The sequence below is a fragment of the Dicentrarchus labrax genome, unplaced genomic scaffold (assembly GCF_905237075.1).
Source record: "Dicentrarchus labrax unplaced genomic scaffold, dlabrax2021, whole genome shotgun sequence".
In the NCBI taxonomy this organism is placed as follows: domain Eukaryota; kingdom Metazoa; phylum Chordata; class Actinopteri; family Moronidae; genus Dicentrarchus; species Dicentrarchus labrax.
Genome location: NW_026136709.1, coordinates 21,599,245 through 21,621,958, shown reverse-complemented (window position 1 = coordinate 21,621,958; position 22,714 = coordinate 21,599,245). Strand labels below are relative to the sequence as shown.

Genomic DNA, 22,714 nt, shown 5'->3' with positions numbered 1-22,714 from the left:
GGTTCGCGTTCTAATCCGTGGCGGAGATAGCGAACGACATTCGAACGTGTTCTTATTTTGGAATTTCGTTCCAGGAAGTAGCGTTCGCGTTGTGTAACGTGGTTGCTGATAGGAAATGTAGTTCTTAAAGGGACACACACGAAAAAAAAAAAAAACACTGACAAAAACTTAAAATATCTACATTGTTTTTATTTATAAAGATAATTTAAAAAAAAAAGTTTATATTTTCTTAAATATTATACTACGTGTATAATTTATTGCACTATACTATTAACATACAGTATTATATAGTTTATTGTTTTACTATACAATATATTACTACATTTCACCTCATACTATATCTTCCCATTCTTTTATCCCATGCTATATTTACATATCATTACTTAATCATATTATGTAATAGTCTCTTGTATGCTGTTTACATACTAGACTTGCTGACTTTGCTGCTACTAAACAATCAATCACTAATTACTTGCCCTCTTCCGGCTACCATTTTTATTTCTTGTTCTAGTTGTATGTATCTTGAATTATCTATATTTATATATTATATTCATATTATATAAACACATTTCATAAATTCACAGAATTCTGCTGATGTGAGTTTATTCTGACCTCTCCTGCCTTTTTATTAGCCACACCCACCTTCAACTACTCACACCTGTGTCCAGGTAATCAGCAAGGTAAGAGTGGACAACCTAGAAAGAGTTCCAGTCACCTCAGTGAGTTACTGTTTTCTGTTTAGCTCAGTTGTGTGGTTTGGTAGGAGCTGATTGAACAGAGTTTGCTGCTTCATCGGAGCCATGGGCTTTCTCTTAAGGTGAGTTTTAAAGGTTGTGTTTTATTCTTTGTTTGTTCAACTGATTATTAAAGCATACACTAACTCGGGGATGTCTTGCATAGATGGTTACTGTTGTCCTTGCTAGCTGTTGGAAGGCATCAGGCATATGGTAAGTCTAGTCGAATAGTGAAACTCACATTGGCTGTAAGCATGGTCTAAAACATTTGCTTGGCAGCTTACAGAACTGGATCTGCTGGGAAGTATGGAGGTAACGTGCCAGTTGAAGGCTATCGACCAGATTCAGATAGCTTAAACACTGGAGACGACTCTTCGTGGAGCACTGGACCAGCTGCTGGTGGTTCAACATCAGATACAAATGAGGCAAGTAGCTTTAACACAACTGACCGTTAGTTACAGCCTGAAGCTGAATCACAGGAACCAAATCAGAATTCAAGGTTTCATTCAGTTCTCCTTAAACCATCCAGGTAGCAGAGTCTTATCTGCCCCAGCAGCCTCAAGGGCTGACCTACCAGCAGCCGCAGATACCACAGCAGCCTAAATATCTACCCCAGCAGCCCCAGGTGCCCCAGGTGCCTAGCTACCAGTCCAAGTTGCACCAGCGGCACCAGCGGTCCAGCTACAAGCCCAAGTTGCCCCAGCAGCCCAAGGTGCCCCAGGTGCCCCAGCAGCCCCAGGTGCCCCAGCAGCCTAGCTACTTGCTCAAGTTGCCCCAGCAGCCCCAGGTGCCTAGCTACCAGCCCCAGCAGCCCCGGGGGCCCCGGGTGCCTAGCTACCAGCCCCAGCAGCCCCGGGGGCCCCAGGTGCCTAGCTACCAGCCCCAGCAGCCCCGGGGGCCCCAGGTGCCCCAGCAGCCCCAGCAGCTCCATCGGCCCCAGGTGCCTAGCTACTTGCTCAAGTTGCTCAACTTGCTCAAGTTGCCCAAGTTGCCCCAGGTGCCTAGCTACGTGCCCCAGCAGCCCCAGGTGCCTAGCTACGTGCCCCAGCAGCCCCAGGTGCCTAGCTACGTGCCCCAGCAGCCCCAGGTGCCTAGCTACGTGCCCCAGCAGCCCCGGGGGCCCCAGCAGCCCGGGGGCCCCAGGAGCTCCAGCAGCCCCAGCAGCTCCCGCGGCCCCAGGTGCCTAGCTACTTGCTCAAGTTGCCCCAGCTGCTCAAGTTGCCAAAGTTGCCCCAGCTGCCTAGCTACCAGCCCCAGGTGCCCCAGCAGCCCCAGGTGCCCCAGCAGCCCCAGGTGCCCCAGCAGCCCCAGGTGCCCCAGCAGCCCCAGGTGCCCCAGCAGCCCCAGGTGCCCCAGCAGCCTGGATACCCACCCAAGCAGCCTTAACCTCAGCAGTCCAAGTATGTACTTTCACTCAGCCATTGATGAGTCAAGTTTTCAGACACTGAATATATTTCTCTTCCTTAGGAACTACAACACTGAACCATTGACGACACAACTGAGCCTTTGTATTGACTTGTCAAATTTAAAATAAACGAACCTTGTATTCTGTCATGTTTTTGATATTTCTGGTCTTTTTCTTGTAGAAAACTGTAAACTTTATTCTCTGCTCAGTAATTACTCTGTGGTCAGTTCATGGGACACGTACATGCTAATTTCTATTTAAGAACTAGATGTGTATTAAAAAACTCACATGGACAAAGTTACTCTTAATCTGGTTTCTTACCTGCTGTAAATTAAACACACTTTAATTGCTAAAAAGCAATCGGTGCAAGTAACATGGTGACGAGGTAAAGTTTGGGCTCATACAGAGTGAGTGGATGAGTCGACTTATCGAAATTACCCCTCTGTAGTCCAGTTCTCTCAATCTGCCGCCCCTCCGATACCACTGGTTATTCGTTGGCGTCGTCGTATCAGCAGTGTGACCTTTACCCCCTCCCCCCGTATTCAGTGTGCTGCATCTTCGTGAGTTTGAGAAATGTAAAAACTAATATTCAATTTTATTTGTATAGCGCCAATTCATAACAGAAGTTATCTCAGGACACTTTTCAAATAGAGCAGGTCTAGACCGAACTCTTTAAAACATTAACAGAGACCCAACAGTACCACCATGAGCAGCACTTGGCGACAAGGGCAAGGAAAAACTGCCTGTTAAAAGGCAGAAACCTAGGACGGATCCTTCGGCTCTAGGTGAGTGGTCGTCTGCCTCGATCAGACAGAAAGGTGCACAGCAACAACAGTATTGGCAATGGCAATCTAGCAGGACCATGGCAGGAGGCTCCACAAGGATCGATAAGAACCTGCGAGACGAGAAAGCACAAGAACTCCGAGGAAGAAGTGAAGTTAGTAACATGCATTAATGGAACATGAATGAGTGCAGAAAGAGAGGAGCTCAGTGCACCATGGGAAATCCCCTGATAGTCTAGGCCTATAGCAGCATAACTAAGGGATGGTTCAGGACTCACCTGATCCAGCCCTAACTATAAGCTTTATCAAAGAGGAATGTCTTAAGCCTACTCTTGAATGTGGAGAGGGTGTCTGCCTCCCGAACCACAACTGGAAGCTGGTTCCACAGGAGAGAAGCTTGGTAACTGAAGGCTCTGGCTCCTGTTCTACTTTTAGAGACTATAGGAACCACAAGTAGCCCAGCATTCAGAGAACGTAGTGTTCTAGTGGGGTAATAGGGTACTATGAGCTCTTTAAGATATGAAGGGGCCTGACCATGAAGAGCTTTATAGGTGAGGAGGAGGATTTTAAATTCTATTCTACATTTTACAGGGAGCCAATGCAGAGAAGCTAGTACAGGAGAGATGTGATCTCTTTTTCTAGTTCCTGTCAGTACTCGTGCTGCAGCGTTCTGAATTAATTGGAGCGTTTTAATGGACTTATTGGGGCAACCTGATAATAAAGAGTTGCAGTAATCCAGCCTTGAAGTAACAAATGCATGGATTAGTTTTTCTGCATCTGTCTGTGATAGTATGTGTCTAATTTTTCTAATATTACGTAAATTAAAGAAGGCAGTCCTAGAGGTCTGCTTTATGTGGGAGTTAAATGACAAATCCTGATCAAAGATAACTCCAAGATTCCTGAGTTAATGCCATCTAGAGTAACTATATCTTATGACAGTGAGTCTCTAAGGTTTTTGGGGCCAAGAACAAGAATTTTGTTTTTTTCTGAGTTTAACATCAGAAAATTACAGCTCATCCAGGATTTTATGTCCTTAAGACATGTTTGTAATTTAGATAATTGATTAATTTCATCGGGCTTGATCGATAGATATAACTGCGTATCATCTGCATAACACCGACCCTCCAGGGTTCAAATCAATGACAAAAACTCACCTTTTTAAAATCGCTTTTAATGTTTAGCTTAGTCCAATGTGTTTTTAATGTTTTACTATTTGATGTTGTTTTGCTGCTTTTATGTACAGTGTCTTTGAGTATCTAGAAAAGCACTAATAAATAATATGTATTATTATTATTATTATTATTATACTAGACTTGCTGACTTTGCTGCTACTATTCACAAAGTTGAATTGCCCTCTTCCAGCTACTATTTTTACTTCTATTTTAATTGTATATATCTTGAATTGTTTATTATTTGCTTTCTTCTATTTATCTGTACCTATTTATGTCCTGATGTCGCTGAATGAATTTCCCATCTGGGGATTCATATTATATAAACAGATTTCACAGAATTTTGCTGATGTGAGTTTATTCTGACCTCTCCTGCCTTTTTATTAGCCACACCCACCTTCAACTACTCACACCTGTGTCCAGGTAATCAGCAAGGTAAGAGTGGACAACCTAGAAAGAGTTCCAGTCACCTCAGTGAGTTACTGTTTTCTGTTTAGCTCAGTTGTGTGGTTTGGTAGGAGCTGATTGAACAGAGTTTGCTGCTTCATCGGAGCCATGGGCTTTCTCTTAAGGTGAGTTTTAAAGGTTGTGTTTTATTCTTTGTTTGTTCAACTGATTATTAAAGCATACACTAACTCGGGGATGTCTTGCATAGATGGTTACTGTTGTCCTTGCTAGCTGTTGGAAGGCATCAGGCATATGGTAAGTCTAGTCGAATAGTGAAACTCACATTGGCTGTAAGCATGGTCTAAAACATTTGCTTGGCAGCTTACAGAACTGGATCTGCTGGGAAGTATGGAGGTAACGTGCCAGTTGAAGGCTATCGACCAGATTCAGATAGCTTAAACACTGGAGACGACTCTTCGTGGAGCACTGGACCAGCTGCTGGTGGTTCAACATCAGATACAAATGAGGCAAGTAGCTTTAACACAACTGACCGTTAGTTACAGCCTGAAGCTGAATCACAGGAACCAAATTAGAATTCAAGGTTTCATTCAGTTCTCCTTAAACCATCCAGGTAGCAGAGTCTTATCTGCCCCAGCAGCCTCAAGGGCTGACCTACCAGCAGCCGCAGATACCACAGCAGCCTAGCTACCAGCCCAAGTTGCCCCAGGTGCCTAGCTACCAGTCCAAGTTGCACCAGCGGCACCAGCGGTCCAGCTACAAGCCCAAGTTGCCCCAGCAGCCCAAGGTGCCCCAGCAGCCCAAGGTGCCCCAGCAGCCCAAGGTGCCCCAGCAGCCCAAGGTGCCCCAGCAGCCCCAGGTGCCCCAGCAGCCCCAGGTGCCCCAGCAGCCTAGCTACTTGCTCAAGTTGCCCCAGCAGCCCCGGGGGCCCCAGGTGCCTAGCTACCAGCCCCGGGGGCCCCAGGTGCCTAGCTACCAGCCCCGGGGGCCCCAGGTGCCTAGCTACCAGCCCCAGCAGCCCCGGGGGCCCCAGGTGCCTAGCTACCAGCCCCAGCAGCCCCGTGGGCCCCAGGTGCCTAGCTACCAGCCCCAGCAGCCCCGGGGGGCCCCAGGTGCCCCAGCAGCTCCATCGGCCCCAGGTGCCTAGCTACTTGCTCAACTTGCTCAACTTGCTCAAGTTGCTCAAGTTGCCCAAGTTGCCCCAGGTACCTAGCTACATGCCCCAGCAGCCCCGGGGGCCCCAGCAGCCCCGGGGGCCCCAGCAGCCCCGGGGGGCCCCAGCAGCCCCAGGTGCCCCAGGTGCCCCAGCAGCTCCAGCAGCCCCAGCAGCTCCAGCGGCCCCAGGTGCCTAGCTACTTGCTCAAGTTGCCCCAGCTGCTCAAGTTGCTCAAGTTGCCCCAGCTGCCTAGCTACCAGCCCCAGGTGCCCCAGCAGCCCCAGGTGCCCCAGCAGCCCCAGGTGCCCCAGCAGCCCCAGGTGCCCCAGCAGCCTGGATACCCGCCCCAGCAGCCTGGATACCCGCCCCAGCAGCCTGGATACCCGCCCCAGCAGCCTGGATACCCGCCCCAGCAGCCTGGATACCCACCCAAGCAGCCTTAACCTCAGCAGCCCAAGTATGTACTTTCACTCAGCCATTGATGAGTCAAGTTTTCAAATACTGAATATATTTCTCTTCCTTAGGAACTACAACACTGAAGCATTGACGACACAACTGAGCCTTTGTATTGACTTGTCAAATTTAAAATAAACGAACCTTGTATTCTGCCATGTTTTGATGTGTCTGGTCTTTTTCTTGTAGAAAACTGTAAACTTTGTATTCTCTGCTCAGTAATTACTCAGTGGTCAGTTCATGGGACACATTCATGCTAATTTCTATTTAAGAACTAGATGTGTATTAAAACACTCACATGGACAAAGTTACTCTTAATCTGGTTTCTTACCTGCTGTAAATTAAACACACTTTAATTGCTAAAAAGCAATCGTTGCAAGTAACATGGTGACGAGTTAAAGTTTGGGCTCATACAGAGTGAGTGGATGAGTCGACTTATCGAAATTACCCCTCTGTAGTCCAGTTCTCTCAATCTTCCGCCCCTCCGATACCACTGGTTATTCGTTGGCGTCGTCGTATCAGCAGTGTGACCTTTACCCCCTCCCCCCGTATTCAGTGTGCTGCATCTTCGTGAGTTTGAGAAATGTAAAAACTAATATTCAATTTTATTTGTATAGCGCCAATTCATAACAGAAGTTATCTCAGGACACTTTTCAAATAGAGCAGGTCTAGACCGAACTCTTCATAACATTATTTACAGAGACCCAACAGTACCACCATGAGCAAGCACCTTCGGCTCTAGTTGGGTGGTCGTCTGTCTCGACCAGTTGGCGTGAGAGAGAGAGAAAGAGAGACAGACAGACAGGTGCACAGCAACAACAGTATTGGCAATGGCAATCTAGCAGGACCATGGCAGGAGGCTCCACCAGGATCGATAAGAACTTGCGAGATGAGAAAGCACAAGAACTCCGGGGAAGAAGTGAAGTTAGTAACATGCATTAATGGAACATGAATGAGTGCAGAAAGAGAGAGGAGCTCAGTGCACCATGGGAAATCCCCCGATAGTCTAGGCCTATAGCAGCATAACTAAGGGATGGTTCAGGACTCACCTGATCCAGCCCTAACTATAAGCTTTATCAAAGAGGAATGTCTTAAGCCTATTCTTGAATGTGGAGAGGGTGTCTGCCTCCCGAACCACAACTGGAAGCTGGTTCCACAGGAGAGAAGCTTGGTAACTGAAGGCTCTGGCTCCTGTTCTACTTTTAGAGACTATAGGAACCACAAGTAGCCCAGCATTCAGAGAACGTAGTGTTCTAGTGGGGTAATAGGGTACTATGAGCTCTTTAAGATATGAAGGGGCCTGACCATGAAGAGCTTTATAGGTGAGGAGGAGGATTTTAAATTCTATTCTATATTTTACAGGGAGCCAGTGCAGAGAAGCTAGTACAGGAGAGATGTGATCTCTTTTTCTAGTTCCTGTCAGTACTCGTGCTGCAGCGTTCTGAATTAATTGGAGCGTTTTAATGGACTTATTGGGGCAACCTGATAATAAAGAGTTGCAGTAATCCAGCCTTGAAGTAACAAATGCATGGATTAGTTTTTCTGCATCTGTCTGTGATAGTATGTGTCTAATTTTTGTAATATTACGTAAATGAAAGAAGGCAGTCCTAGAGGTCTGCTTTATGTGGGAGTTAAAAGACAAATCCTGATCAAAGATAACTCCAAGATTCCTGACAGTGGTGCTAGAGGCCAAGGTAATGCCATCTAGAGTAACTATATCTTTAGACAATGAGTCTCTAAGGTTTTTGGGGCCAAGAACAAGAATTTTGTTTTTTTCTGAGTTTGACATCAGAAAATTACAGCTCATCCAGGATTTTATGTCCTTAAGACATGTTTGTAATTTAGATAATTGATTAATTTCATCGGGCTTGATCGATAGATATAACTGCGTATCATCTGCATAACACCGACCCTCCAGCGTTCAAATCAATGACAAAAACTCACCTTTTTAAAATTGCTTTTAATGTTTAGCTTAGTCCGATGTGTTTTTAATGTTTTACTATTTGATGTTGTTTTGCTGCTTTTATGTACAGTGTCTTTGAGTATCTAGAAAAGCACGAATAAATAATATGTATTATTATTATTATTATTATTATTATTATTATTATACTAGACTTGCTGACTTTGCTGCTACTATTCACAAAGTTGAATTGCCCTCTTCCAGCTACTATTTTTACTTCTATTTTAATTGTATATATCTTGAATTGTTTATTATTTGCTTTCTTCTATTTATCTGTACCTATTTATGTCCTGATGTCGCTGAATGAATTTCCCATCTTGGGATTCATATTATATAAACAGATTTCACAGAATTTTGCTGATGTGAGTTTATTCTGACCTCTCCTGCCTTTTTATTAGCCACACCCACCTTCAACTACTCACACCTGTGTCCAGGTAATCAGCAAGGTAAGAGTGGACAACCTAGAAAGAGTTCCAGTCACCTCAGTGAGTTACTGTTTTCTGTTTAGCTCAGTTGTGTGGTTTGGTAGGAGCTGATTGAACAGAGTTTGCTGCTTCATCAGAGCCATGGGCTTTCTCTTAAGGTGAGTTTTAAAGGTTGTGTTTTATTCTTTGTTTGTTCAACTGATTATTAAAGCATACACTAACTCGGGGATGTCTTGCATAGATGGTTACTGTTGTCCTTGCTAGCTGTTGGAAGGCATCAGGCAGATGGTAAGTCTAGTCGAATAGTGAAACTCACATTGGCTGTAAGCATGGTCTAAAACATTTGCTTGGCAGCTTACAGAACTGGATCTGCTGGGAAGTATGGAGGTAACGTGCCAGTTGAAGGCTATCGACCAGATTCAGATAGCTTAAACACTGGAGACGACTCTTCGTGGAGCACTGGACCAGCTGCTGGTGGTTCAACATCAAATACAAATGAGGCAAGTAGCTTTAACACAACTGACCGTTAGTTACAGCCTGAAACTGAATCACTGGAACCAAATCAGAATTCAAGGTTTCATTCAGTTCTCCTTAAACCATCCAGGTAGCAGAGTCTTATCTGCCCCAGCAGCCACGAGGGCTGACCTACCAGCAGCCGCAGATACCACAGCAGCCTAAATATCTACCCAAGCAGCCCCAGCAGCCCCAGGTGCCTAGCTACCAGTCCAAGTTGCCTCAACAGCCCCAGGTGCCTCAGCAGCCCCAGGTGCCTCAGCAGCCCCAGGTGCCTCAGCAGCCCCAGGTGCCTCAGCAGCCCCAGGTGCCTCAGCAGCCCCAGGTGCCCCAGCAGCCCCAGCAGCCCCAGCGGCCCCAGGTGCCTAGCTACTTGCTCAAGTTGCTCAAGTTGCTCAAGTTGCCCAAGTTGCCCCAGCTGCCTAGCTACCAGCCGCAGGTGCCTCAGCAGCCCCAGGTGCCCCAGGTGCCTCAGCAGCCCCAGGTGCCTCAGCAGCCCCAGCAGCCCCAGGTGCCCCAGGTGCCCCAGGTGCCTCAGCAGCCCCAGGTGCCCCAGGTGCCTCAGCAGCCCCAGGTGCCCCAGGTGCCTCAGCAGCCCCAGGTGCCCCAGGTGCCTCAGCAGCCCCAGGTGCCCCAGGTGCCTCAGCAGCCCCAGGTGCCCCAGCAGCCTCAGCAGCCCCAGCAGCCCCAGCAGCCCCAGGTGCCTCAGCTGCCTCAGCAGCCCCAGCAGCCCCAGGTGCCTCAGCAGCCCCAGGTGCCTCAGCAGCCCCAGGTGCCCCAGGTGCCTCAGCAGCCCCAGGTGCCCCAGGTGCCTCAGCAGCCCCAGGTGCCCCAGGTGCCTCAGCAGCCCCAGGTGCCCCAGGTGCCTCAGCAGCCCCAGCAGCCCCAGCAGCCCCAGGTGCCTCAGCTGCCTCAGCAGCCCCAGCAGCCCCAGGTGCCTCAGCAGCCCCAGGTGCCTCAGCAGCCCCAGGTGCCTCAGCAGCCCCAGGTGCCCCAGCAGCCTCAGCAGCCTCAGCAGCCCCAGGTGCCCCAGCAGCCTCAGCAGCCCCAGGTGCCCCAGCAGCCCCAGCAGCCTCAGCAGCCCCAGGTGCCCCAGCAGCCTCAGCAGCCCCAGCAGCCCCAGGTGCCCCAGGTGCCCCAGCAGCCCCAGGTGCCCCAGGTGCCCCAGCAGCCCCAGGTGCCCCAGCAGCCTCAGGAGCCCCAGCAGCCTCAGGAGCCCCAGGTGCCTCAGCAGCCCCAGGTGCCCCAGGTGCCCCAGCAGCCCCAGGTGCCCCAGCAGCCCCAGGTGCCCCAGCAGCCCCAGGTGCCTCAGCAGCCCCAGTGGCCCCAGGTGCCTAGCTACCTGCTCAAGTTGCCCCAGCGGCCCCAGGTGCCTAGCTACCAGCTCAAGTTGCCCCAGCGGCCCCAGGTGCCTAGCTACCAGCCCCGGCAGCCCCAGGTGCCTAGCTACCAGCCCCGGCAGCCCCAGGTGCCTAGCTACCAGCCCCGGCAGCCCCAGGTGCCTAGCTACCAGCTCCAGCAGCTCCAGCGGCCCCAGGTGCCTAGCTACCAGCCCCGGCAGGCCCGGCAGCTCCAACGGCCCCAGGTGCCTAGCTACCAGCCCCAGCAGCCCCAGGTGCCCCAGCAGCTCCAGCGGCCACAGGTGCCTAACTACCAGCCCAAGTTGCCCCAGCAGCCCCGGGGGCCCCAGGTGCCTAGCTACTTGCTCAAGTTGCCCCAGCTGCCTAGCTATCAGCCCCAGGTGCCCCAGCAGCCCCAGCAGCTCCAGCGGCCCCAGGTGCCTAGCTACTTGCTCAAGTTGCTCAAGTTGCTGAAGTTGCCCAAGTTGCCCCAGGTGCCTAGCTACCTGCCCCAGGTGCCTAGCTACCTGCCCCAGGTGCCCCAGCAGCCTGGATACCCACCCAAGCAGCCTTAACCTCAGCAGCCCAAGTATGTACTTTCACTCAGCCATTGAACTACAACACTGAAGCATTGACGACACAACTGAGCCTTTGTATTGACTTGTCAAATTTTAAATAAACGAACCTTGTATTCTGTCATGTTTTTGATATTTCTGGTCTTTTTCTTGTAGAACTGTAAACTTTGTATTCTCTGCTCAGTAATTACTCAGTGGTCAGTTCATGGGACACGTTCATGCTAATTTCTATTTAAGAACAAGATGTGTATTAAAACACTCACATGGACAAAGTTACTCTTAATCTGGTTTCTTACCTGCTGTAAATTAAACACACTTTAATTGCTGAAAAGCAATCGGTGCAAGTAACATGGTGACGAGTTAAAGTTTGGGATCATACAGAGTGAGTGGATGAGTCGACTTATCGAAATTACCCCTCTGCAGTCCAGTTCTCTCAATCTGCCGCCCCTCCGATACCACTGGTTATTCGTTGGTGTCGTCGTATCAGCAGTGTGACCTGTACCCCCTCCCCCCGTATTCAGTGTGCTGCATCTTCATGAGTTTGAGAAATGTAAAAACTAATATTCAATTAAATTTTGTTTGTATAGCGCCAATTCATAACAGAAGTTATCCCAGGACACTTTTCAAATAGAGCAGGTCTAGACCGAACTCTTTAAAACATTAACAGAGACCCAACAGTACCACCATGAGCAAGCACTTGGCGACAAGGGCAAGGAAAAACTGCCTGTTAAAAGGCAGAAACCTAGGAAAGATCCTTCGGCTCTAGGTGAGTGGTCGTCTGCCTCGATCAGACAGACAGGTGCACAGCAACAACAGTATTGGCAATGGCAATCTAGCAGGACCATGGCAGGAGGCTCCACAAGGATCGATAAGAACCTGCGAGACGAGAAAGCACAAGAACTCCGAGGAAGAAGTGAAGTTAGTAACATGCATTAATGGAACATGAATGAGTGCAGAAAGAGAGGAGCTCAGTGCACCATGGGAAATCCCCCGATAGTCTAGGCCTATAGCAGCATAACTAAGGGATGGTTCAGGACTCACCTGATCCAGCCCTAACTATAAGCTTTATCAAAGAGGAATGTCTTAAGCCTACTCTTGAATGTGGAGAGGGTGTCTGCCTCCCGAACCACAACTGGAAGCTGGTTCCACAGGAGAGAAGCTTGGTAACTGAAGGCTCTGGCTCCTGTTCTACTTTTAGAGACTATAGGAACCACAAGTAGCCCAGCATTCAGAGAACGTAGTGTTCTAGTGGGGTAATGGGGTACTATGAGCTCTTTAAGATATGAAGGGGCCTGACCATGAAGAGCTTTATAGGTGAGGAGGAGGATTTTAAATTCTATTCTACATTTTATAGGGAGCCAGTGCAGAGAAGCTAGTACAGGAGAGATGTGATCTCTTTTTCTAGTTCCTGTCAGTACTCGTGCTGCAGCGTTCTGAATTAATTGGAGCGTTTTAATGGACTTATTGGGGCAACCTGATAATAAAGAGTTGCAGTAATCCAGCCTTGAAGTAACAAATGCATGGATTAGTTTTTCTGCATCTGTCTGTGATAGTATGTGTCTAATTTTTCTAATATTACGTAAATGAAAGAAGGCAGTCCTAGAGGTCTGCTTTATGTGGGAGTTAAAAGACAAATCCTGATCAAAGATAACTCCAAGATTCCTGACAGTGGTGCTAGAGGCCAAGGTAATGCCATCTAGAGTAACTATATCTTTAGACAGTGAGTCTCTAAGGTTTTTGGGGCCAAGAACAAGAATTTCGTTTTTTTCTGAGTTTAACATCAGAAAATTACAGCTCATCCAGGATTTTATGTCCTTAAGACATGTTTGTAATTTAGATAATTGATTAATTTCATCGGGCTTGATCGATAGATATAACTGTGTATCATCTGCATAACAGTGAAAGTTAATGGAGTGATTTCTAATAATGTTGCCTAAAGGGAGCATATATAAAGTAAATAATATTGGTCCAAGTACAGAACCTTGTGGAACTTGTGGAAGATCTAATAATACAAGTACAGTCAGAAGCAATCAGAAGGTCATTATTAACTTTAACCAGAGCTGTCTCTGTGCTATGATGAACTCTAAATCCTGACTGAAAATCCTCAAATAAACTAGTATTGAACTACAAGAAGCAAAACAGTTGCAAGCCTTTAATAAGAGTTATGTAAAGCTTTTGATGGGACAGTTAGGTCCTAGAGATGTGGTGACAACAGCTGCGCAGAGGGGGCCCAATTTGATTTTTTTGTCATGGGGCCCAAAATTCCTGGCGGCACCCCTGCCTAGAGATATCCATACCCCTCTCTCCCTCGCAAACACAAGGAAGGGGAAAGCGTCAGCTCACTTACTGATGTTGATGCATGCTTTATGTTGGCTCTTGGGCCCTTCTGCAGTGGCTAGCGTGGATCCAAGTTGCCCTCTCTGCAATCTGTACTGCCGTCCACGTGGTGAGGATTTTTTATTTATTTTTTTGGTCATATTTACAGCACTGTGACATAGATAAAATTAAACTTGGCCTCTGCATTTGACCCATCCTATATACATTAGGAGCAGTGGGCAGCCTAGGGGTTAGGTGCCTTGCTCAAGGGCACCTCAGGAGAGCACAGGAGGTGAAAACTGGCAACTCTGCAGCTACTAGTCCACACTCAATACTGTGGTCTGTGGGACCCAAGCCAAGTCCCTACACACTGAACTACTGCCGCCCACTATGGTCCGTTCCACCTGCGGGCTCTCCAGTTCCTTCTTCTCAGATCCTTTACACGATCCAATCGCCCGGTTCCAGAACAATTTAGCATAGGGTGGAAAAACAAGCATTTCGGTAAGCAGGGCCTTTTTTATTGATATTGTATAGTTTGTTTTACTATACAATATATTACTACATTTCACCTCATACTATATCTTGACAGGGATGAAAACATCTACATGTGTCCTGGACCCCATCCCATCCCACCTCATCAAGGACTGTTTACCAGCTATCTCCACACTCGTCACAGAAATCATCAACTCCTCTCTCAGTTCTGGCTCAATCCCCCATTCACTCAAACTGGCTGCTGTCACCCCCATCCTCAAAAAACCTGGACTCAACCCCGACGTCATGTCAAACTTCCGGCCCATTTCCAATCTCCCCTTTCTGTAAAAAATACTGGAGCGCACTGTCGCCAAACAACTCAAAACCCACCTCTGCTCAAATGACCTGTTTGAACCATTTCACCGGCACCGCCCTGTCCTGGCTCCAATCTTATCTCACCGACAGACAACAGTTCATCCACATCAACAACTGCACCTCCTCCACTGCCCCGCTGTCCCAAGGCGTCCCCCAGGGCTGGGTGCTTGGTCCTCTCCTCTTCATACTCTACCTGCTTCCCCTTGGCAACATCATTTGCCACCATGGTCTCAACTTTCACTGCTATGCCGATGACGTCCAGCTTTACATCTCCACCAAATCCATCACCTCCGCCACTCACTCCACTCTCTCCAACTGCCTCACTGACATTAAATCCTGGATGCACACCAACTTCCTCGAACTTAACTGCGACAAAACAGACATGATCATCATCGGCCCCAAATCCATTACTAAAACCGTTCACAGTTTCTCCCTCACTGTCGACACCTCCACCCTGTCTCCATCCCCTCACAGTCGCAACCTCGGAGTCATCTTTGACAATAACCTATCCTTTGAACACCACATAAACCAAATCACCAGAACTGCCTTCTTTCACCAAAAAAACACCGGCCGACTCCGCCTATCACTCTACTTCTCTGCTGCAGAAACCCTCATCCACACCTTCATCACCTCCAGAATCGACTACTGCAACAGCATCCTCTACGGCACACCATCCAAAACCTTAAATAAACTCCAGTACATCCAGAACTCTGCTGCTCGTCTGCTCACCCACACCTGCACCCATGACCACATCACCCCTGTCCTCCAGAACCTCCACTGGCTCCTGGTCCCATAATGAATTCAATTCAAAATCCTCCTCCTCCTCACACACAAAGCACTCCATAACCAGGCCCCTTCCTACATCACTGACCTGCTCCACCGCCACAATCCATCCCGTAGCCTCCGCTCATCCGATTCAAACCTCCTGACTCCACCACCCAGGACCAAGCACCGAACCTGGGGCAACAAAGCCTTCTCTGTAGCTGCCCCCTCCCTCTGGAATTCTCTCCTCAAACACATCCGCGACTGCACCGACCCTCCAGCGTTCAAATCAATGACAAAAACTCACCTTTTTAAAATCGCTTTTAATGTTTAGCTTAGTCCAATGTGTTTTTAATGTTTTACTATTTGATGTTGTTTTGCTGCTTTTATGTACAGTGTCTTTGAGTATCTAGAAAAGCGCTAATAAATAATATGTATTATTATTATTATTATTATTATACTAGACTTGCTGACTTTGCTGCTACTATTCACAAAGTTGAATTGCCCTCTTCCAGCTACTATTTTTACTTCTATTTTAATTGTATATATCTTGAATTGTTTATTATTTGCTTTCTTCTATTTATCTGTACCTATTTATGTCCTGATGTCGCTGAATGAATTTCCCATCTGGGGATTCATATTATATAAACAGATTTCACAGAATTTTGCTGATGTGAGTTTATTCTGACCTCTCCTGCCTTTTTATTAGCCACACCCACCTTCAACTACTCACACCTGTGTCCAGGTAATCAGCAAGGTAAGAGTGGACAACCTAGAAAGAGTTCCAGTCACCTCAGTGAGTTACTGTTTTCTGTTTAGCTCAGTTGTGTGGTTTGGTAGGAGCTGATTGAACAGAGTTTGCTGCTTCATCGGAGCCATGGGCTTTCTCTTAAGGTGAGTTTTAAAGGTTGTGTTTTATTCTTTGTTTGTTCAACTGATTATTAAAGCATACACTAACTCGGGGATGTCTTGCATAGATGGTTACTGTTGTCCTTGCTAGCTGTTGGAAGGCATCAGGCAGATGGTAAGTCTAGTCGAATAGTGAAACTCACATTGGCTGTAAGCATGGCCTAAAACATTTGCTTGGCAGCTTACAGAACTGGATCTGCTGGGAAGTATGGAGGTAACGTGCCAGTTGAAGGCTATCGACCAGATTCAGATAGCTTAAACACTGGAGACGACTCTTCGTGGAGCACTGGACCAGCTGCTGGTGGTTCAACATCAGATACAAATGAGGCAAGTAGCTTTAACACAACTGACCGTTAGTTACAGCCTGAAGCTGAATCACAGGAACCAAATCAGAATTCAAGGTTTCATTCAGTTCTCCTTAAACCATCCAGGTAGCAGAGTCTTATCTGCCCCAGCAGCCTCGAGGGCTGACCTACCAGCAGCCGCAGATACCACAGCAGCCTAAATATCTACCCAAGCAGCCCAAGTTGCCCCAGGTGCCTAGCTACCAGCCCAAGTTGCCCCAGGTGCCTAGCTACCAGCCCAAGTTGCCCCAGGTGCCTAGCTACCAGTCCAAGTTGCACCAGCGGCACCAGCGGTCCAGCTACCAACCCCAGTTGCCCCAGTTGCCCCAGTTGCCCCAGCTGCCCCAGCAGCTCCAGCGGCCCCAGGTGCCTAGCTACCAGCCCAAGTTGCTCCAGCGGCCCCAGGTGCCTAGCTACCAGCCCAAGTTGCCCCAGCGGCCCCAGGTGCCTAGCTACCAGCCCAAGTTGCCCCAGCGGCCCCAGGTGCCTAGCTACCAGCCCAAGTTGCCCCAGCGGCCCCAGGTGCCTAGCTACCAGCCCAAGTTGCCCCAGCGGTCCCAGGTGCCTAGCTACCAGCCCAAGTTGCCCCAGCGGCCCCAGGTGCCTAGCTACCAGCCCAAGTTGCCCCAGCGGCCCCAGGTGCCTAGCTACCAGCCCAAGTTGCCCCAGCGGCCCCAGGTGCCTAGCTACCAGCCCAAGTTGCCCCAGCGGCCCCAGGTGCCTAGCTACCAGCCCAAGTTGCCCCAGCAGCCCCAGGTGCCTAGCTACCAGCCCAAGTTGCCCCAGCAGCCCCAGGTGCCTAGCTACCAGCCCAAGTTGCCCCAGCAGCCCCAGGTGCCTAGCTACCAGCCCCGGGGGCCCCAGGTGCCTAGCTACCAGCCCCAGGTGCCCCAGCAGCCCCAGGTGCCTAGCTACCATCCCCAGATGCCCCAGCAGCCCCAGCAGCTCCAGCGGCCCCAGGTGCCTAGCTACTTGCTCAAGTTGCTCAAGTTGCTCAAGTTGCCCAAGTTGCCCCAGGTGCCTAGCTACCAGCCCCAGGTGCCTAGCAGCGTGCCCCAGGTGCCTAGCAGCGTGCCCCAGGTGCCCCAGGTGCCCCAGGTGCCTAGCAGCGTGCCCCAGGTGCCCCAGGTGCCTAGCAGCGTGCCCCAGCAGCCCCAGCAGCCCCAGCAGCTCCAGCGGCCCCAGGTGCCTAGCTACTTGCTCAAGTTGCCCCAGGTGCCTAGCTACCAGCCCCAGCAGCCCCAGGTGCCCCAGCAGCCCCAGCTACCTAGCTACCAGCCCCAGCAGCCCCAGGTGCCCCAGGTGCCCCAGCAGCCCCAGCAGCTCCAGCGGCCCCAGGTGCTTAGCTACTTGCTCAAGTTGCCCCAGCTGCCCCAGCTGCCTAGCTACCAGCCCCAGGTGCCCCAGCAGCCCCAGGTGCCCCAGCAGCCCCAGGTGCCCCAGCAGCCTGGATACCCACCCAAGCAGCCTTAACCTCAGCAGCCCAAGTATGTACTTTCACTCAGCCATTGATGAGTCAAGTTTTCAAACACTGAATATATTTCTCTTCCTTAGGAACTACAACACTGAAGCATTGACGACACAACTGAGCCTTTGTATTGACTTGTCAAATTTAAAATAAACGAACCTTGTATTCTGCCATGTTTTGATGTTTCTGGTCTTTTTCTTGTAGAACTGTAAACTTTGTATTCTCTGCTCAGTAATTACTCAGTGGTCAGTTCATGGGACACGTTCATGCTAATTTCTATTTAAGAACAAGATGTGTATTAAAACACTCACATGGACAAAGTTACTCTTAATCTGGTTTCTTACCTGCTGTAAATTAAACACACTTTAATTGCTGAAAAGCAATCGGTGCAAGTAACATGGTGACGAGTTAAAGTTTGGGCTCATACAGAGTGAGTGGATGAGTCAACTTATCGAAATTACCCCTCTGTAGTCCAGTTCTCTCAATCTGCCGCCCCTCCGATACCACTGGTTATTCGTTGGCGTCGTCGTATCAGCAGTGTGACCTGTACCCCCTCCCCCCGTATTCAGTGTGCTGCATCTTCGTGAGTTTGAGAAATGTAAAAACTAATATTCAATTCAATTTTATTTGTATAGCGCCAATTCATAACAGAAGTTATCTCAGGACACTTTTCAAATAGAGCAGGTCTAGACCGAACTCTTTAAAACATTAACAGAGACCCAACAGTACCACCATGAGCAAGCACTTGGCGACAAGGGCAAGGGAAAAACTGCCTGTAAAAAGGCAGAAACCTAGGACAGATCCTTCGGCTCTAGGTGAGTGGTCGTCTGCCTCGATCAGACAGACAGGTGCACAGCAACAACAGTATTGGCAATGGCAATCTAGCAGGACCATGGCAGGAGGCTCCACAAGGATCGATAAGAACCTGCGAGACGAGAAAGCACAAGAACTCCGAGGAAGAAGTGAAGTTAGTAACATGCATTAATGGAACATGAATGAGTGCAGAAAGAGAGGAGCTCAGTGCACCATGGGAAATCCCCTGATAGTCTAGGCCTATAGCAGCACAACTAAGGGATGGTTCAGGACTCACCTGATCCAGCCCTAACTATAAGCTTTATCGAAGAGGAATGTCTTAAGCCTACTCTTGAATGTGGAGAGGGTGTCTGCCTCCCGAACCACAACTGGAAGCTGGTTCCACAGGAGAGAAGCTTGGTAACTGAAGGCTCTGGCTCCTGTTCTACTTTTAGAGACTATAGGAACCACAAGTAGCCCAGCATTCAGAGAACGTAGTGTTCTAGTGGGGTAATAGGGTACTATGAGCTCTTTAAGATATGAAGGGGCCTGACCATGAAGAGCTTTATAGGTGAGGAGGAGGATTTTAAATTCTATTCTATATTTTACAGGGAGCCAGTGCAGAGAAGCTAGTACAGGAGAGATGTGATCTCTTTTTCTAGTTCCTGTCAGTACTCGTGCTGCAGCGTTCTGAATTAATTGGAGCGTTTTAATGTACTTATTGTGGCAACCTGATAATAAAGAGTTGCAGTAATCCAGCCTTGAAGTAACAAATGCATGGATTAGTTTTTCTGCATCTGTCTGTGATAGTATGTGTCTAATTTTTCTAATATTACGTAAATGAAAGAAGGCAGTCCTAGAGGTCTGCTTTATGTGGGAGTTAAAAGACAAATCCTGATCAAAGATAACTCCAAGATTCCTGACAGTGGTGCTAGAGGCCAAGGTAATGCCATCTAGAGTAACTATATCTTTAGACAGTGAGTCTCTAAGGTTTTTGGGGCCAAGAACAAGAATTTTGTTTTTTTCTGAGTTTAACATCAGAAAATTACAGCTCATCCAGGATTTTATGTCCTTAAGACATGTTTGTAATTTAGATAATTGATTAATTTCATCGGGCTTGATCGATAGATATAACTGCGTATCATCTGCATAACACCGACCCTCCAGCATTCAAATCAATGACAAAAACTCACCTTTTTAAAATTGCTTTTAATGTTTAGCTTAGTCCGATGTGTTTTTAATGTTTTACTATTTGATGTTGTTTTGCTGCTTTTATGTACAGTGTCTTTGAGTATCTAGAAAAGCACTAATAAATAATATGTATTATTATTATTATTATTATTATTATACTAGACTTGCTGACTTTGCTGCTACTATTCACAAAGTTGAATTGCCCTCTTCCAGCTACTATTTTTACTTCTATTTTAATTGTATATATCTTGAATTGTTTATTATTTGCTTTCTTCTATTTATCTGTACCTATTTATGTCCTGATGTCGCTGAATGAATTTCCCATCTGGGGATTCATATTATATAAACAGATTTCACAGAATTTTGCTGATGTGAGTTTATTCTGACCTCTCCTGCCTTTTTATTAGCCACACCCACCTTCAACTACTCACACCTGTGTCCAGGTAATCAGCAAGGTAAGAGTGGACGACCTAGAAAGAGTTCCAGTCACCTCAGTGAGTTACTGTTTTCTGTTTAGCTCAGTTGTGTGGTTTGGTAGGAGCTGATTGAACAGAGTTTGCTGCTTCATCGGAGCCATGGGCTTTCTCTTAAGGTGAGTTTTAAAGGTTGTGTTTTATTCTTTGTTTGTTCAACTGATTATTAAAGCATACACTAACTCGGGGATGTCTTGCATAGATGGTTACTGTTGTCCTTGCTAGCTGTTGGAAGGCATCAGGCAGATGGTAAGTCTAGTCGAATAGTGAAACTCACATTGGCTGTAAGCATGGTCTAAAACATTTGCTTGGCAGCTTACAGAACTGGATCTGCTGGGAAGTATGGAGGTAACGTGCCAGTTGAAGGCTATCGACCAGATTCAGATAGCTTAAACACTGGAGACGACTCTTCATGGAGCACTGGACCAGCTGCTGGTGGTTCAACATCAGATACAAATGAGGCAAGTAGCTTTAACACAACTGACCGTTAGTTACAGCCTGAAGCTGAATCACAGGAACCAAATCAGAATTCAAGGTTTCATTCAGTTCTCCTTAAACCATCCAGGTAGCAGAGTCTTATCTGCCCCAGCAGCCTCAAGGGCTGACCTACCAGCAGCCGCAGATACCACAGCAGCCTAAATATCTACCCCAGCAGCCCCAGGTGCCCCAGCAGCCCCAGGTGCCCCAGGTGCCTAGCTACCAGCCTCAGGTGCCTAGCCACCAGCCCAAGTTGCCCCAGCAGCCCCAGGTGCCCCAGGTGCCTAGTTACCAGCCCAAGGTGCCCCAGGTGCCTAGTTACCAGACCCAGGTGCCCCAGCAGCCCCAGGTGCCTAGCTACCAGCCCAAGGTGCCCCAGGTGCCCCAGGTGCCTAGTTACCAGCCCAAGGTGCCCCAGGTGCCCCAGGTGCCTAGTTACCAGCCCAAGTTGCCCCAGGTGCCCCAGGTGCCTAGCTACCAGCCCAAGTTGCCCCAGGTGCCTAGCTACCAGCCCAAGTTGCCCCAGGTGCCCCAGGTGCCTAGCTACCAGCCCAAGTTGCCCCAGGTGCCTAGCTACCAGCCCAAGTTGCCCCAGGTGCCCCAGGTGCCTAGCTACCAGCCCAAGTTGCCCCAGGTGCCCCAGGTGCCTAGCTACCAGCCCAAGTTGCCCCAGGTGCCCCAGGTGCCTAGCTACCAGCCCAAGTTGCCCCAGGTGCCCCAGGTGCCTAGCTACCAGCCCAAGTTGCCCCAGGTGCCTAGCTACCAGCCCAAGTTGCCCCAGGTGCCTAGCTACCAGCCCAAGTTGCCCCAGGTGCCCCAGGTGCCTAGCTACCAGCCCAAGGTGCCCCAGGTGCCCCAGGTGCCTAGCTACCAGCCCAAGGTGCCCCAGGTGCCCCAGGTGCCTAGCTACCAGCCCAAGGTGCCCCAGGTGCCCCAGGTGCCTAGCTACCAGCCCAAGGTGCCCCAGGTGCCTAGCTACCAGCCCAAGGTGCCCCAGGTGCCCCAGGTGCCTAGCTACCAGCCCAAGTTGCCCCAGGTGCCCCAGGTGCCTAGCTACCAGCCCAAGTTGCCCCAGGTGCCCCAGGTGCCTAGCTACCAGCCCAAGTTGCCCCAGGTGCCCCAGGTGCCTAGCTACCAGCCCAAGTTGCCCCAGGTGCCCCAGGTGCCTAGCTACCAGCCCAAGTTGCCCCAGGTGCCTAGCTACCAGCCCAAGTTGCCCCAGGTGCCCCAGGTGCCTAGCTACCAGCCCAAGTTGCCCCAGGTGCCCCAGGTGCCTAGCTACCAGCCCAAGTTGCCCCAGGTGCCCCAGGTGCCTAGCTACCGGCCCAAGTTGCCCCAGGTGCCTAGCTACCAGCCCAAGTTGCCCCAGGTGCCCCAGGTGCCTAGCTACCAGCCCAAGTTGCCCCAGGTGCCCCAGGTGCCTAGCTACCAGCCCAAGTTGCCCCAGGTGCCCCAGGTGCCTAGCTACCAGCCCCAGGTGCCCCAGGTGCCCCAGGTGCCTAGCTACCAGCCCCAGGTGCCCCAGGTGCCCCAGGTGCCTAGCTACCAGCCCCAGGTGCCCCAGGTGCCCCAGGTGCCTAGCTACCAGCCCCAGGTGCCCCAGGTGCCTAGCTACCAGCCCCAGGTGCCCCAGGTGCCTAGCTACCAGCCCAAGTTGCCCCAGCAGCCCCAGGTGCCTAGCTACCAGCCCAAGTTGCCCCAGGTGCCTAGCTACCAGCCCAAGTTGCCCCAGCAGCCCAAGTTGCCCCAGCAACCCCAGGTGCCTAGCTACCAGCCCCAGGTGCCCCAGGTGCCTAGCTACCGGCCCAAGTTGCCCCAGGTGCCTCGCTACCGGCCCAAGTTGCCCCAGGTGCCCCAGGTGCCTAGCTACCTGCCCCAGGTGCCTATTTACCCGCTCATGGGGCCTTTGTACCAGGTCAAGATCAAGCCACAAGTTATGAAAAAGCTTTTCTACCAACCATGGAGACCACAACTGCCCCAGCAGCCCCAGGTGCCCCAGCAGCCCCAGGTGCCCCAGCAGCCTGGATACCCACCCAAGCAGCCTTAACCTCAGCAGCCCAAGTATGTACTTTCACTCAGCCATTGATGAGTCAAGTTTTCAAACACTGAATATATTTCTCTTCCTTAGGAACTACAACACTGAAGCATTGACGACACAACTGAGCCTTTGTATTGACTTGTGAAATTTAAAATAAACGAACCTTGTATTCTGCCATGTT

General features: G+C 49.4%; 1 protein-coding gene and 1 long non-coding RNA gene across 51 annotated transcripts; both read left to right on the top strand.

Moving 5' to 3' along the window:
• Positions 1 to 53: 53 nt before the first annotated feature.
• Positions 54 to 22,708, top strand: LOC127369398 (uncharacterized). 50 transcript variants are annotated; one of them, XM_051410734.1, is made up of 18 exons: positions 54 to 817; positions 901 to 947; positions 1,014 to 1,159; positions 1,264 to 1,731; positions 1,971 to 2,081; positions 5,337 to 5,528; positions 16,929 to 16,997; positions 20,806 to 20,844; positions 20,923 to 21,060; positions 21,091 to 21,246; positions 21,385 to 21,462; positions 21,493 to 21,687; positions 21,718 to 21,804; positions 21,835 to 21,912; positions 22,030 to 22,254; positions 22,285 to 22,314; positions 22,345 to 22,556; positions 22,624 to 22,708. In XM_051410734.1, exons 1-17 carry the CDS (start codon positions 801 to 803, stop codon positions 22,540 to 22,542), a joined length of 2,274 nt encoding a protein of 757 aa, XP_051266694.1. In that variant the 5' UTR covers positions 54 to 800; the 3' UTR covers positions 22,543 to 22,556; positions 22,624 to 22,708. The 50 variants fall into 50 exon arrangements, with proteins under 50 accessions (XP_051266694.1, XP_051266688.1, XP_051266668.1 ...); XM_051410728.1 differs by having other exon boundaries at positions 21,991 to 22,254; XM_051410708.1 differs by having other exon boundaries at positions 1,264 to 1,599; positions 1,639 to 1,731; positions 21,718 to 22,254.
• On the top strand, positions 8,630 to 8,990 carry LOC127369416 (uncharacterized). Its single transcript, XR_007886070.1, has 3 exons — positions 8,630 to 8,647; positions 8,731 to 8,777; positions 8,844 to 8,990. It is a non-coding gene; the product is annotated as an uncharacterized LOC127369416 (long non-coding RNA).
• Positions 22,709 to 22,714: the final 6 nt, after the last annotated feature.

What these genes read in the sequence shown, in the direction of transcription:
- LOC127369398 (XM_051410703.1), top strand. An exon ending in ACCAGCCCAAGTTGCCCCAG is followed by an intron (nt 21,061 to 21,090) that starts GTGCCTAGCTAC and finishes AAGTTGCCCCAG; the next exon opens with GTGCCCCAGGTGCCTAGCTA. An exon ending in ACCAGCCCAAGTTGCCCCAG is followed by an intron (nt 21,247 to 21,384) that starts GTGCCTAGCTAC and finishes AAGGTGCCCCAG; the next exon opens with GTGCCCCAGGTGCCTAGCTA.